At 46.7% G+C, this 16467-nt stretch overlaps 2 protein-coding genes across 2 annotated transcripts in view; both read right to left on the bottom strand.

The window, feature by feature from the left end:
- LOC142257251 (chemerin-like receptor 1) overlaps positions 1–6131 on the bottom strand; it is a 42163-nt gene extending 36032 nt beyond the window's left edge. Inside the window, exon 1 of the mRNA XM_075329404.1 lies at positions 6105–6131. The gene's annotated coding sequence lies outside the window, so the exon portion shown is untranslated. The remainder of the gene's footprint in view (positions 1–6104) is intronic.
- Positions 1–16467, bottom strand: part of LOC142255765 (formyl peptide receptor-related sequence 6-like) — a 33853-nt gene that overhangs the window by 11943 nt on the left and 5443 nt on the right. The window contains exons 2-4 of the mRNA XM_075327213.1: positions 15806–15973; positions 10086–10253; positions 4323–4429 (exon numbers count right to left, since the gene is read on the bottom strand). Of these exons, the coding sequence (XP_075183328.1) occupies positions 4323–4429; positions 10086–10253; positions 15806–15973 (443 nt within the window). The remainder of the gene's footprint in view (positions 1–4322; positions 4430–10085; positions 10254–15805; positions 15974–16467) is intronic.

A 16467-nucleotide genomic window follows, 5' to 3' on the forward strand; every position in this document is an offset into this window, starting at 1 on the left:
CGAAACGTCCTGGCGGATTTTCTACTCATGTACAGCACAACATTTTTTCCAATAAAGAAAAAACAGATTAAAACTACTTGAATTTTGTATCTTCCTTATTCTGGGAAACAGCACAGTGTGCCGGAACTCTCTTCTTTTTGGAGTATGGGAAACACTGGCATAAAGGATAACCTTCTAATCACTGGGGGGTCTAGCCACCATGGCTCCATCAGAAGAACTGTAGATCTGATGATTTGGAGTAGTGTTATGTCACCGCTGGAGTCTGCTCCAGCGACTTCTGCTCCGATCACCAGGCGACGCCGTGTTCCTGCCGTGGATGGTGCTGGTGATGGGAGAGGAGTTGATGCCAGCGGCACCGGTGGGCGCAGGCTCCGATCATCCACTGGGCTGGGTTATCTTGGGATCTGCAGTACCGCTGGCTGACTGTGGGTGGCATGTGTCTTCCAGCTGAAGTTGCCAGTGTGAAGATGTAATTTACCCTCTCACTGTATATGCTGTGATACTATGTCATGATATGCAAATTTCCCTGGTTGTATTAGTTGTAATTCATGTATTTCCTTGGGGGAGCTACTGATCTCAATGTGTCTCTCTCATACAATTGTAGTCTTGGCATCTAATGTGATTATGTAAATAGCCTGTCCTCTTCTTTCCAGAGTTGTGTATCTAATCTGTAATTGCATTGGCCAGTGAAGGAATAGTCATTGTTCTGCACAGCAGGGGATCCCTTCATCTACTGTGGCTGGCAGACATATCGGAGCCCTGTGATGGACCAAACCATTGATGATAGGATGTGTGACCCCTACCCCCTGAACAAACATGGTGGGCTGGTCAAGGAGCACAGACAATGCATTTCCCTTTTTGTAACTTCAGAGTGAGCTGAAACTTGAAGGGAGCAGGAGCTCCAGCCTGTGTGGCTGTGGACACGGACGGAGCTAGGCCTGTGTGGCGGCCCGTGGGATTGCGTGGAACTCTTTGGACTACTGTAAGGACGATTGCTTTGTAATCCGGTCCGAGGATTGTCGGGAAGGGCCCCCGAATCTGTTTTATGTGGACTAATCGTGTGCTGTTCCTGTATTCCTGTTAATAAACCTGCTGGATCGTCCCTCGGCCTCGTCCATCCTTTGCTCTGTTGTACACCCCCGTCACAAACTGGTTGGCTGCGCTGGGATCAGAGCAGAAGGAATGGAGGACAATGGCTCAACATCAGGAACCAGCACTGCAGAGTACAAGACCTGGACTTTGGGGAGCCTGCAATCAAAGGCCCGTGAAGTAGGAGTTCGTTTCAAAGGACTCTCCAAGGAGCAGCTGATTGAGGCGCTAGAAGGAGTCTGCTCGCAAAATGACGTGGAGGAAGGATCCTCACAGCAAAGGGAGGAAAGACGGGAGCTGGAGGTAAATACCCAAAAAAGTCAATGGATTGTGTGGTACAAGGAAAAGATGGCACTGCTTGGAGATGAGGCCACCATAGAAGATAAGAGGGAGGCCATGCGTGGAGCTGAAGAGAAGGAGCGCAGGATGGAGGAGATGGCATTGCTGGATAAGCAGCTCGCTGTGGAAGCCGCGAGAGGTTCCAGACAGACTGTAACCCCAGCACCCATCATGAGGGAACTTCCCAGAGTGTCCCGCAAAGACTTCAAGCAGTTTAATGAGGCTGCTGGTGACATTGAGGGCTTCTTCCAGGACTTTGAGCATCAGTGTCGATTAATGGAAGTCCCAGAAAGGGAGCGCGTCCGGCATCTGGTTGGGCTCCTAGAGGGGGGAGCTGCTGAAGCCTATAGAGCTATGGACCCTCGGTGGAACTGTGAGTATGCGGAGATTAAACAGACTATTCTAGAACATTATGCTGTGACCCCAGACACTTACAGGACTCAGTTCCGTGCTTTAGCCTGTGATGGGGAAGTGTCTTTTAAGATATATGCTCATAGACTCAAACAAATATGTAATCGCTGGCTGGAGGCAGAGGAGGCCTTATCTTGGGAGACCTTCCTGCAGGTCATCCTAAAAGAACAATTCTTTGCCCAGTGCCCCGCTGAGATCCGGGAATGGGTGCGTGAGAGAAAACCAGCGACAGTGGAGGAAGCTGCTGCTCTCGCTGATGAGGCTCTCACCATCAAGCCTCAGTGGAGGGTTCTGTTGGAGGATGGAGAGACGCCTAACAGCTCCACAACACCGGATGCCCCCAGTTATTCTGTCCCCATTGTTCCCCGTTCCTCTAAGCCACCACATGTTGATACCCGTGTTAATGTGCCTCCAGTTGCTTCTACTGCACTTTCTGGAATACGCCGGGGTCCCGGGCATTTGCAGGCCTCATGCACAGCCAGCCCATGGAGGAATCATCCTCAAACCCCTATAGCACCTTCAGGTGGGAGCCGGCCTCCAAGTTCCCCTACCCCTTACCCAAGAGGACGCCTTGGATGGAGGGAGACCCAGCTCAGATGCTATCAATGTGGACAGCCAGGGCAGCGGCAAGTCTCCTGCCCAGCTGTTCAAATGAGGACTGATCCTGCGCCCAATCGGATTGTTAATTATTTACAGCCCAGTGCCATGGAGGAAGATGTGGCACCGTTATGTGAGGACTGGCTTGGTGACTCAGCCCCCCATGTTGCACCACCAGGAGTTTACGGGGTGCGACCCGCAGTTATGACGACTTCTGCTCATCGAGGTAAGCACTTGCAGGAGGTTGTGCTGGATGGACAGAGACTTGTTGGATTTTGTGACTCGGGTGCTTTCCTCACACTGGCTGATCCCCGAGTGGTTCGGCCTGAGGCAATCCATAGAGGACCTGGGATTGTTATTGAACTGGCTGGTGGACAATGGAGGACTATTCCCACAGCCACTGTGGATCTGAACTTTGGTTTTGGGGTCAAGCGATGTGTGGTTGGGGTGATGGGTGGTCTGCCTGCAGCTGTTCTCCTGGGCAATGATGTGGGAGAGCTACGATGCCAATTCGTGGCTGCATGAAGCCACCTGTAAGTAACGCTCTGCCTGTGTGTACTTAACCAGTGACCTGTAGAGGTCCCTAGTACGTACACAAGTTGGGAGGGGGAGGGATTGTGAAGATGTAATTTACCCTCTCACTGTATATGCTGTGATACTATGTCATGATATGCATATTTCCCTGGTTGTATTAGTTGTAATTCATGTATTTCCTTGGGGGAGCTACTGATCTCAATGTGTCTCTCTCATACAATTGTAGTCTTGGCATCTAATGTGATTATGTAAATAGCCTGTCCTCTTCTTTCCAGAGTTGTGTATCTAATCTGTAATTGCATTGGCCAGTGAAGGAATAGTCATTGTTCTGCACAGCAGGGGATCCCTTCATCTACTGTGGCTGGCAGACATATCGGAGCCCTGTGATGGACCAAACCATTGATGATAGGATGTGTGGCCCCTACCCCCTGAACAAACATGGTGGGCTGGTCAAGGAGCACAGACAATGCATTTCCCTTTTTGTAACTTCAGAGTGAGCTGAAACTTGAAGGGAGCAGGAGCTCCAGCCTGTGTGGCTGTGGACACGGACGGAGCTAGGCCTGTGTGGCGGCCCGTGGGATTGCGTGGAACTCTTTGGACTACTGTAAGGACGATTGCTTTGTAATCCGGTCCGAGGATTGTCGGGAAGGGCCCCCGAATCTGTTTTATGTGGACTAATCGTGTGCTGTTCCTGTATTCCTGTTAATAAACCTGCTGGATCGTCCCTCGGCCTCGTCCATCCTTTGCTCTGTTGTACACCCCCGTCACACCAGCGTTCAGCTACAGCCAATGGGAAGCCACCACACCCTTCTTATTCCCCCTCCTGCCACATAACCACTGCCAGAGATAGTTCTGACTTCCTGGCTCCTGTCCCGCCCTATTCTGTTTTGTGATTCCTGTGTGCTGACTTCTGCGTGTTTGCTGACTACCCGTCTGCCTACTGATTTTGTACCTCCCTGCCCAATCCGGATTTGACCTCTGCTCCGTTTTCTGATTATGTTCTTGTCTGACGATTCTGTCCCTGTTCTGCTATTCCTGGTTTGACCCTGCCTGACGACTACTCTCATCAGACTGCAGCCTTCCCAGGTAGTAATCTCCAGGGCCGTGTGTAATTCCAAATCCTTGTATAGGGGTTAAAGGGTTTCAGGGTTCTGGGGGTCCTGCTTGGTGAGCGGCTTCCCTCTAGTCTGTCCATTACATCCCCCTGAGTCTGTTGATCCAGGAAGGCGTTACAAGTGGACACTGCTGCTCCATTCATTTTAATGGATGCGCCGGAGATTGCTTAGTGTACCGCATGGGTGATTTTCGGGACCACCATTAATATGATTGTAGAGGCAGTGTGCATGATTGACCTCAGCTCCATTCATCTGGGACTCTTCAGAGCTATGGTACTCTTTATCACTGGTGCTTACTGCAGTGATTGGAATATTATCCCCTCTCCGTGAGAACTTGAGATAATCTTTTTGAAAGAAAATAAAACATGGCTCATACTGATATATTGTGTCTCTTATGTCTCATATGTTTCCCCGAAAATAAGCCCTACCCAAAAAATAAGCCTTACCTTGAAAATAAGCCCTACCCCATAAATAAGCCCAACCCCATAAAATAAGCACTACCTTGAAAATAAGCCCTACCCTAAAAATAAGCCCTACCCCAAAAAATAAGCACTACATTGAAAATAAGCCGTACCCCAAAAAATAAGCACTACCTTGAAAATATGCCCTACCTTGAAAATAAGCCCTACCGCAAAAAAAGCACTACCTTGAAAATAAGCCGTACCCCAAAAAATAAGGACTACCCCAAAAATAAGCCCTACCTTGAAAATAAGCCCAACCCCAAAAATAAGCCCTATTTTGAAAATAAGCCTTAATTTGAAAATAAGCCCAACCCCATAAAATAAGCACTACCTTGAAAATAAGACCTACCCTAAAAATAAGCCCTACCCCAAAAAATAAGCATTACATTGAAAATAAGCCCTACCCCAAAAATAAGCCCTATTTTGAAAATAAGCACTACCTTGAAAATAAGCCGTACCCCAAAAATAAGCCCTACCTTGAAAATGAGCTCTACCCCAAAAAATAAGGCCTACCCCAAAAATAAGCCCTACCTTGAAAATAAGCCAACCCCAAAAATAAGCCCTACTTTGAAAATAAGCCCTACCCCAAAAATAAGCACTACCTTGAAAATAAGCCCTACCCCAAAAATAAGCCCTACCGCAAAAAATAAGCTCTACCCCAAAAAATAAGGCCTAACCGAAAATAAGCCCTAATTTGAAAATAAGCCCAACAACAAAAATAAGCCCTACTTTGAAAATAAGCCTTACCCCGAAAATAAGCCCTGGCAGGAGTTTGCAGCATTTTTGGTGTTTCACCTGCAGGTCCTTGCACTTCACTGCACTGTGTCCTTGGATTCTCTGCCGGCCGGAAGCAATCAGTATCGCTGGATGTGGTGATTATGTGCGATTGTGTGTGCGCGATCAGATCTGTGTGTGCTATTTGATGTGTCGGCCAGAAGCAGGGAAGATCGGTGTGCAGCATACCTGCTGGGAGCGCCCGCCGAAGATTGAAGGAGGACCTGGGAGTGACACAGATGCCTGGAGTCTGGTAAGTATGACTCTCCTGGGAAGGGGGATCTGCATTTTTTTGAGGGCCACATTTTCCCCCAATCATGTTTCCCTGAGAATAAGCCCTAACACTTTTTCTGGGGCAAAAATATATATGACAGTGTCTTATTTTCAAGTAAACACGGTATCTGTCTACAGAGAAGCAAAAACTGACCAGTTCCTCCTAGGAGAATGGCGCAAGTGTGAACGGGTGCCAGCTGCTGTGACTGTAATATGTTTAGATCAATGCATCCAGTTCTTTGTATATATTACAATCACAGCAGCTGGCACCTATTCACACTTTCTTCACACCATTAGGAGGTGCTGGTTAATTTTCACTTGTAGTATACATATGGAGGTGTTAATGCCTCCAAAGTTGTCTGCGCACCTACCATTAGTCTAGTACAGTTGATAAAACATGAAATCTTCTTGTGACCAAACTTTTCAAAATTGTGGCATAATCTGTTCAAAAAGACCAAAAAATCCTCAATAATCTCTGACAGCATTAAATCAATGTAACTGTTCTACATACCAGTGACTTTATCTTGTGAATGTCTTGATGCCTCCTGAAGAAGACACTTCTCCAACCCTTTGGAAAAGTTCCGCTATGTATAGAGATGGGAGACTTCAGTGGGCATCCAGGAGTCCAAATCCCACCAATTACTGGAATTAGAGCGATTCAGTGGGTGTCTAGGAGTCCAAATCCCATCAATCACTGGAATTAGAGTGATTCAGTGGATGTCTAGGAGTCCAAATACCACCAATCACTGGAATTAGAGCGATTCAGTGGGTGTCTAGGAGTCCAAATCCCACCAATCACAGGAATTAGAGTGATTCAGTGGGTGTCTTGGAGTCCAAATCCCATCAATCACTGGAATTAGAGTGATTCAGTAGGTGCCTAGGAGCCCAAATCCCACCAATCACTGGAATTAGAGCGATTCAGTGGGTGTCTAGGAGTCCAAATCCCATTAATCACTGGAATTAGAGCGATTCAGTGGGTGTCTAGGAGCCCAAATCCCACCAATCACTGGAATTAGAGCGATTCAGTGGGTGCCTAGGAGTCCAAATCCCACCAATCACTGGAATTAGAGCGATTCAGTGGGTGTCTAGGAGCCCTAATCCAACCAATCACTGGAATTAAAGTGATTCAGTGGGTGCCTAGGAGTCCAAATCCCACCAATCACTGGAATTAGAGTGATTCAGTGAGTGTCTTGGAGTCCAAATCCCATCAATCACTGGAATTAGAGGGATTCAGTGGGTGTCTAGGAGTCCGAATCCCACCAATCACTGGAATTAGAGCGATTCAGTGGGTGTCTAGGAGTCCAAATCCCACCAATTACTGGAATTAGAGCGATTCAGTGGGTGTCTAGGAGTCCAAATCCAATCAATCACTGGAATTAGAGGGATTATCTAATTTTACAGAGCACCATGATTGTCCATCTAGTGTCCACCATGGCTCTGTGATGCTTCTCTTACCTGACGGTCTCGCTGTGAATGTTTCCCAGTTCCTGCTGAATATAAGACTACTTCTTACTCTTTCTCTTCCTCACCTGCTTATCTTATTATCTAAGGCTATGATCTGAGGCTTCTCTCAGTCCTCCCACCAGACAACTGTTTTCTAGACACGTTCTGATGACATCTAGGTCTACAAATGTACTCTCTTCTTTGCAAAACATTGGGTTTTTTTTGTTTGTTTGTTTTTTTTTATGTAAGCTTCTGTGTTAAAAACGCAATTATCACAAATTAATGAGACCATTACGTGTCCTATTAAACTATGTTGATACCAGTCACGTTCCAGTCACTTGAGGTTGGTCATATCTGGTGTCTTGCTCTCTTCTGTTGCCAACTTCATTGAAGCTTCTGTAACACTCGCCAGAGATGAGGTGGAGAGCAGGAATGGACCCACTAGACCACAGTGGAGACGCGGGCTTACCCAGGCAGGGGAGGGGCTTAACTAAGGGCCTACTGAACCAGACACCAGGTGTCACTCAAAGGGCAGTGACCGGGACTAGTTGACAGCAGGAACGAGGTCAGGAAATGGATAGGACAGGCAGGACGGACACTGGCAGCACAAACAAGGCAGAATCAGGAACACAAACTGGACGGGAACAGGAGTACAAATACAGGCAGTTAAAGAACATCAGGCACAGGTCATCCAGCATAGGAAATCAGGAGAACCTCCTTTCATCAGGGTCCAAGTTTTCAGGCACGGATCACCAGTCATGGGACGTTAGCAGCAGAGGTACATAGAGACTTTTGGTTTACTTGCAGCGTGTGGGTAGTTACTTTGCAAAACATCATTCAGCACCACGACCACCAACAGTGAGTACCCTGCTCCCTGCCTCCCACCATCCCAAACGTGTCAAAATTCCCAGAGGCCGGGGCCTTCCCTACCTGCGGAGAGACTGACACCTTGTTGCCCCACACCATCTTCCCCGGTATTCCCTTCAGAAGCGGCGGTTCTCCCATTACCGCAACCCGCAGGTGGCGTCACGAACTTCTCCACCGTAAATACCCTTTTAAAAGATAGAAGTGTGAGCCGAGCCCTGGTCCGGACCCCTCGAGCCACGAACATCTCCCGGATCCGAGCACCCCGGTATGCGCCGGGGCGGCACACTGGCAAGTTGTAGGATCAAATCCTAATGACATGTTCTAGCCCCTTCCATCAGAGGAGGAAACCTTAAATACCTGGTGTCTCCCAACTATAGGTTGGGGACACTTTTTAAAGGTACGTACACTTCCTTTTCAAGGGACAGTAAGCATGAGCGCAGCCAATAGCTGGAGACCAGTAAACCCCATGCACAGTGCTTGGGGTCTTGGTGGGACTGACACACATGTAGGTATCCATAGGAGGGGCAAACAAGGGACTGCACTAAACATGGATAGCAGCACATAAGACTACGCAACATGTGTGTGACCATGCAGGTGACCAGAGATCCATGTAGAATAAGGATAGCCGTGCAGGAGTGCACAAGAACATGTGAGACATGGATGGCCAAGCCAATGAGCAGAGGACCACTCAGCATGAGAATCGCTGTACAGGGGGACAAGGGATCAAGAGATCAGGGACAAGGTACTACAGCTTCTCGGGCCAAAATCCTGCTACTCTCTGGCTTGCTCCCACTGGGGTAAACAGGGTCCTTCCTACATGTTAGTCAGATATATGGGCCCTTATAGCCTTCCAACTCCTAAAACAATATACGAGTTGCCCTCTCCCACTTCATAATGTAGTAATGTCCCCTTCCTGTACTAATATTCCCCATCCTAGGTCCCTTGCTGGTGTATATATATATCCTCCATTCTTCTAAATATGTCCCCCATCCTAGTATATTGTCAGTAATATGACATATTATATGACATATTTTGTTGTGACCTTTGCCCTCTGTTATATCTCCTCAAAAATGTACCATGTTATTCTCATTGGATTGTCACTACTGTATATATTATGTACACCTGCTGATATCTGTTTTTCTGTTTTGTTCACATATAATAATATGACAGTCAGATTGTCCGACCTGATGAAGGCCTAGGGCCGAAACGTCCTGGCGGATTTTCTACTCATGTACAGCACAACATTTTTTCCAATAAAGAAAAAACAGATTAAAACTACTTGAATTTTGTATCTTCCTTATTCTGGGAAACAGCACAGTGTGCCGGAACTCTCTTCTTTTTGGAGTATGGGAAACACTGGCATAAAGGATAACCTTCTAATCACTGGGGGGTCTAGCCACCATGGCTCCATCAGAAGAACTGTAGATCTGATGATTTGGAGTAGTGTTATGTCACCGCTGGAGTCTGCTCCAGCGACTTCTGCTCCGATCACCAGGCGACGCCGTGTTCCTGCCGTGGATGGTGCTGGTGATGGGAGAGGAGTTGATGCCAGCGGCACCGGTGGGCGCAGGCTCCGATCATCCACTGGGCTGGGTTATCTTGGGATCTGCAGTACCGCTGGCTGACTGTGGGTGGCATGTGTCTTCCAGCTGAAGTTGCCAGCGTTCAGCTACAGCCAATGGGAAGCCACCACAGCCTTCTTATTCCCCCTCCTGCCACATAACCACTGCCAGAGATAGTTCTGATTTTCTGGCTCCTGGTCCGCCCTATTCTGTTTTGTGATTCCTGTGTGCTGACTTCTGCGTGTTTGCTGACTACCCGTCTGCCTACTGATTTTGTACCTCCCTGCCCAATCCGGATTTGACCTCTGCTCCGTTTTCTGATTATGTTCTTGTCTGACGATTCTGTCCCTGTTCTGCTATTCCTGGTTTGACCCTGCCTGACGACTACTCTCATCGGACTGCAGCCTTCCACTGGTAGTGATCACCAGGGCCGTGTGTAATTCCAAATCCTTGTATAGGGGTTAAAGGGTTTCAGGGTTCTGGGGGTCCTGCTTGGTGAGCGGCTTCCCTCTAGTCTGTCCTTTACATCCCCCCTGAGTCTGTTGATCCAGGAAGGCGTTACAAGTGGACACTGCTGCTCCATTCATTTTAATGGATGCGCCGGAGATTGCTTAGTGTACCGCATGGGTAATTTTCGGGACCACCATTAATATGATTGTAGAGGCAGTGTGCATGATTGACCTCAGCTCCATTCATCTGGGACTCTTCAGAGCTATGGTACTCTTTATCACTGGTGGTTACTGCAGTGATTGGAATATTATCCCCTCTCCGTGAGAACTTGAGATAATCTTTTTGAAAGAAAATAAAACATGGCTCATACTGATATATTGTGTCTCTTATGTCTCATATGTTTCCCCGAAAATAAGCCCTACCCAAAAAATAAGCCTTACCTTGAAAATAAGCCCTACCCCATAAATAAGCCCAACCCCATAAAATAAGCACTACCTTGAAAATAAGCCCTACCCTAAAAATAAGCCCTACCCTAAAAAATAAGCACTACATTGAAAATAAGCCATACCCCAAAAAATAAGCACTACCTTGAAAATATGCCCTACCTTGAAAATAAGCCCTACCGCAAAAAAAGCACTACCTTGAAAATAAGCCGTACCCCAAAAAATAAGGACTACCCAAAAAATAAGCCCTACCTTGAAAATAAGCCCAACCCCAAAAATAAGCCCTATTTTGAAAATAAGCCTTAATTTGAAAATAAGCCCAACCCCATAAAATAAGCACTACCTTGAAAATAAGACCTACCCTAAAAATAAGCCCTACCCCAAAAAATAAGCATTACATTGAAAATAAGCCCTACCCCAAAAATAAGCCCTATTTTGAAAATAAGCACTACCTTGAAAATAAGCCGTACCCCAAAAATAAGCCCTACCTTGAAAATGAGCTCTACCCCAAAAAATAAGGCCTACCCCAAAAATAAGCCCTACCTTGAAAATAAGCCAACCCCAAAAATAAGCCCTACTTTGAAAATAAGCCCTACCCCAAAAATAAGCACTACCTTGAAAATAAGCCCTACCCCAAAAATAAGCCCTACCGCAAAAAATAAGCTCTACCCCAAAAAATAAGGCCTAACCGAAAATAAGCCCTAATTTGAAAATAAGCCCAACAACAAAAATAAGCCCTACTTTGAAAATAAGCCTTACCCCGAAAATAAGCCCTGGCAGGTGTTTGCAGCATTTTTGGTGTTTCACCTGCAGGTCCTTGCACTTCACTGCACTGTGTCCTTGGATTCTCTGCCGGCCGGAAGCAATCAGTATCGCTGGATGTGGTGATTATGTGCGATTGTGTGTGCGCGATCAGATCTGTGTGTGCTATTTGATGTGTCGGCCAGAAGCAGGGAAGATCGGTGTGCAGCATACCTGCTGGGAGCGCCCGCCGAAGATTGAAGGAGGACCTGGGAGTGACACAGATGCCTGGAGTCTGGTAAGTATGACTCTCCTGGGAAGGGGGATCTGCATTTTTTTGAGGGCCACATTTTCCCCCAATCATGTTTCCCTGAGAATAAGCCCTAACACTTTTTCTGGGGCAAAAATATATATGACAGTGTCTTATTTTCAAGTAAACACGGTATCTGTCTACAGAGAAGCAAAAACTGACCAGTTCCTCCTAGGAGAATGGCGCAAGTGTGAACGGGTGCCAGCTGCTGTGACTGTAATATGTTTAGATCAATGCATCCAGTTCTTTGTATATATTACAATCACAGCAGCTGGCACCTATTCACACTTTCTTCACACCATTAGGAGGTGCTGGTTAATTTTCACTTGTAGTATACATATGGAGGTGTTAATGCCTCCAAAGTTGTCTGCGCACCTACCATTAGTCTAGTACAGTTGATAAAACATGAAATCTTCTTGTGACCAAACTTTTCAAAATTGTGGCATAATCTGTTCAAAAAGACCAAAAAATCCTCAATAATCTCTGACAGCATTAAATCAATGTAACTGTTCTACATACCAGTGACTTTATCTTGTGAATGTCTTGATGCCTCCTGAAGAAGACACTTCTCCAACCCTTTGGAAAAGTTCCGCTATGTATAGAGATGGGAGACTTCAGTGGGCATCCAGGAGTCCAAATCCCACCAATTACTGGAATTAGAGCGATTCAGTGGGTGTCTAGGAGTCCAAATCCCATCAATCACTGGAATTAGAGTGATTCAGTGGGTGTCTAGGAGTCCAAATACCACCAATCACTGGAATTAGAGCGATTCAGTGGGTGTCTAGGAGTCCAAATCCCACCAATCACAGGAATTAGAGTGATTCAGTGGGTGTCTTGGAGTCCAAATCCCATCAATCACTGGAATTAGAGTGATTCAGTAGGTGCCTAGGAGCCCAAATCCCACCAATCACTGGAATTAGAGCGATTCAGTGGGTGTCTAGGAGTCCAAATCCCATTAATCACTGGAATTAGAGCGATTCAGTGGGTGTCTAGGAGCCCAAATCCCACCAATCACTGGAATTAGAGCGATTCAGTGGGTGCCTAGGAGTCCAAATCCCACCAATCACTGGAATTAGAGCGATTCAGTGGGTGTCTAGGAGCCCTAATCCAACCAATCACTGGAATTAAAGTGATTCAGTGGGTGTCTAGGAGTCCGAATCCCACCAATCACTGGAATTAGAGCGATTCAGTGGGTGTCTAGGAGTCCAAATCCCACCAATTACTGGAATTAGAGCGATTCAGTGGGTGTCTAGGAGTCCAAATCCAATCAATCACTGGAATTAGAGGGATTATCTAATTTTACAGAGCACCATGATTGTCCATCTAGTGTCCACCATGGCTCTGTGATGCTTCTCTTACCTGACGGTCTCGCTGTGAATGTTTCCCAGTTCCTGCTGAATATAAGACTACTTCTTACTCTTTCTCTTCCTCACCTGCTTATCTTATTATCTAAGGCTATGATCTGAGGCTTCTCTCAGTCCTCCCACCAGACAACTGTTTTCTAGACACGTTCTGATGACATCTAGGTCTACAAATGTACTCTCTTCTTTGCAAAACATTGGGTTTTTTTTGTTTGTTTGTTTTTTTTTATGTAAGCTTCTGTGTTAAAAACGCAATTATCACAAATTAATGAGACCATTACGTGTCCTATTAAACTATGTTGATACCAGTCACGTTCCAGTCACTTGAGGTTGGTCATATCTGGTGTCTTGCTCTCTTCTGTTGCCAACTTCATTGAAGCTTCTGTAACACTCGCCAGAGATGAGGTGGAGAGCAGGAATGGACCCACTAGACCACAGTGGAGACGCGGGCTTACCCAGGCAGGGGAGGGGCTTAACTAAGGGCCTACTGAACCAGACACCAGGTGTCACTCAAAGGGCAGTGACCGGGACTAGTTGACAGCAGGAACGAGGTCAGGAAATGGATAGGACAGGCAGGACGGACACTGGCAGCACAAACAAGGCAGAATCAGGAACACAAACTGGACGGGAACAGGAGTACAAATACAGGCAGTTAAAGAACATCAGGCACAGGTCATCCAGCATAGGAAATCAGGAGAACCTCCTTTCATCAGGGTCCAAGTTTTCAGGCACGGATCACCAGTCATGGGACGTTAGCAGCAGAGGTACATAGAGACTTTTGGTTTACTTGCAGCGTGTGGGTAGTTACTTTGCAAAACATCATTCAGCACCACGACCACCAACAGTGAGTACCCTGCTCCCTGCCTCCCACCATCCCAAACGTGTCAAAATTCCCAGAGGCCGGGGCCTTCCCTACCTGCGGAGAGACTGACACCTTGTTGCCCCACACCATCTTCCCCGGTATTCCCTTCAGAAGCGGCGGTTCTCCCATTACCGCAACCCGCAGGTGGCGTCACGAACTTCTCCACCGTAAATACCCTTTTAAAAGATAGAAGTGTGAGCCGAGCCCTGGTCCGGACCCCTCGAGCCACGAACATCTCCCGGATCCGAGCACCCCGGTATGCGCCGGGGCGGCACACTGGCAAGTTGTAGGATCAAATCCTAATGACATGTTCTAGCCCCTTCCATCAGAGGAGGAAACCTTAAATACCTGGTGTCTCCCAACTATAGGTTGGGGACACTTTTTAAAGGTACGTACACTTCCTTTTCAAGGGACAGTAAGCATGAGCGCAGCCAATAGCTGGAGACCAGTAAACCCCATGCACAGTGCTTGGGGTCTTGGTGGGACTGACACACATGTAGGTATCCATAGGAGGGGCAAACAAGGGACTGCACTAAACATGGATAGCAGCACATAAGACTACGCAACATGTGTGTGACCATGCAGGTGACCAGAGATCCATGTAGAATAAGGATAGCCGTGCAGGAGTGCACAAGAACATGTGAGACATGGATGGCCAAGCCAATGAGCAGAGGACCACTCAGCATGAGAATCGCTGTACAGGGGGACAAGGGATCAAGAGATCAGGGACAAGGTACTACAGCTTCTCGGGCCAAAATCCTGCTACTCTCTGGCTTGCTCCCACTGGGGTAAACAGGGTCCTTCCTACATGTTAGTCAGATATATGGGCCCTTATAGCCTTCCAACTCCTAAAACAATATACGAGTTGCCCTCTCCCACTTCATAATGTAGTAATGTCCCCTTCCTGTACTAATATTCCCCATCCTAGGTCCCTTGCTGGTGTATATATATATCCTCCATTCTTCTAAATATGTCCCCCATCCTAGTATATTGTCAGTAATATGACATATTATATGACATATTTTGTTGTGACCTTTGCCCTCTGTTATATCTCCTCAAAAATGTACCATGTTATTCTCATTGGATTGTCACTACTGTATATATTATGTACACCTGCTGATATCTGTTTTTCTGTTTTGTTCACATATAATAATATGACAGTCAGATTGTCCGACCTGATGAAGGCCTAGGGCCGAAACGTCCTGGCGGATTTTCTACTCATGTACAGCACAACATTTTTTCCAATAAAGAAAAAACAGATTAAAACTACTTGAATTTTGTATCTTCCTTATTCTGGGAAACAGCACAGTGTGCCGGAACTCTCTTCTTTTTGGAGTATGGGAAACACTGGCATAAAGGATAACCTTCTAATCACTGGGGGGTCTAGCCACCATGGCTCCATCAGAAGAACTGTAGATCTGATGATTTGGAGTAGTGTTATGTCACCGCTGGAGTCTGCTCCAGCGACTTCTGCTCCGATCACCAGGCGACGCCGTGTTCCTGCCGTGGATGGTGCTGGTGATGGGAGAGGAGTTGATGCCAGCGGCACCGGTGGGCGCAGGCTCCGATCATCCACTGGGCTGGGTTATCTTGGGATCTGCAGTACCGCTGGCTGACTGTGGGTGGCATGTGTCTTCCAGCTGAAGTTGCCAGCGTTCAGCTACAGCCAATGGGAAGCCACCACAGCCTTCTTATTCCCCCTCCTGCCACATAACCACTGCCAGAGATAGTTCTGATTTTCTGGCTCCTGGTCCGCCCTATTCTGTTTTGTGATTCCTGTGTGCTGACTTCTGCGTGTTTGCTGACTACCCGTCTGCCTACTGATTTTGTACCTCCCTGCCCAATCCGGATTTGACCTCTGCTCCGTTTTCTGATTATGTTCTTGTCTGACGATTCTGTCCCTGTTCTGCTATTCCTGGTTTGACCCTGCCTGACGACTACTCTCATCGGACTGCAGCCTTCCACAGGTAGTAATCTCCAGGGCCGTGTGTAATTCCAAATCCTTGTATAGGGGTTAAAGGGTTTCAGGGTTCTGGGGGTCCTGCTTGGTGAGCGGCTTCCCTCTAGTCTGTCCTTTACATCCCCCCTGAGTCTGTTGATCCAGGAAGGCGTTACAAGTGGACACTGCTGCTCCATTCATTTTAATGGATGCGCCGGAGATTGCTTAGTGTACCGCATGGGTAATTTTCGGGACCACCATTAATATGATTGTAGAGGCAGTGTGCATGATTGACCTCAGCTCCATTCATCTGGGACTCTTCAGAGCTATGGTACTCTTTATCACTGGTGGTTACTGCAGTGATTGGAATATTATCCCCTCTCCGTGAGAACTTGAGATAATCTTTTTGAAAGAAAATAAAACATGGCTCATACTGATATATTGTGTCTCTTATGTCTCATATGTTTCCCCGAAAATAAGCCCTACCCAAAAAATAAGCCTTACCTTGAAAATAAGCCCTACCCCATAAATAAGCCCAACCCCATAAAATAAGCACTACCTTGAAAATAAGCCCTACCCTAAAAATAAGCCCTACCCTAAAAAATAAGCACTACATTGAAAATAAGCCATACCCCAAAAAATAAGCACTACCTTGAAAATATGCCCTACCTTGAAAATAAGCCCTACCGCAAAAAAAGCACTACCTTGAAAATAAGCCGTACCCCAAAAAATAAGGACTACCCAAAAAATAAGCCCTACCTTGAAAATAAGCCCAACCCCAAAAATAAGCCCTATTTTGAAAATAAGCCTTAATTTGAAAATAAGCCCAACCCCATAAAATAAGCACTACCTTGAAAATAAGACCTACCCTAAAAATAAGCCCTACCCCAAAAAAT

This window comes from Anomaloglossus baeobatrachus, chromosome 11 (assembly GCF_048569485.1).
Source record: "Anomaloglossus baeobatrachus isolate aAnoBae1 chromosome 11, aAnoBae1.hap1, whole genome shotgun sequence".
Taxonomy (NCBI): domain Eukaryota; kingdom Metazoa; phylum Chordata; class Amphibia; order Anura; family Aromobatidae; genus Anomaloglossus; species Anomaloglossus baeobatrachus.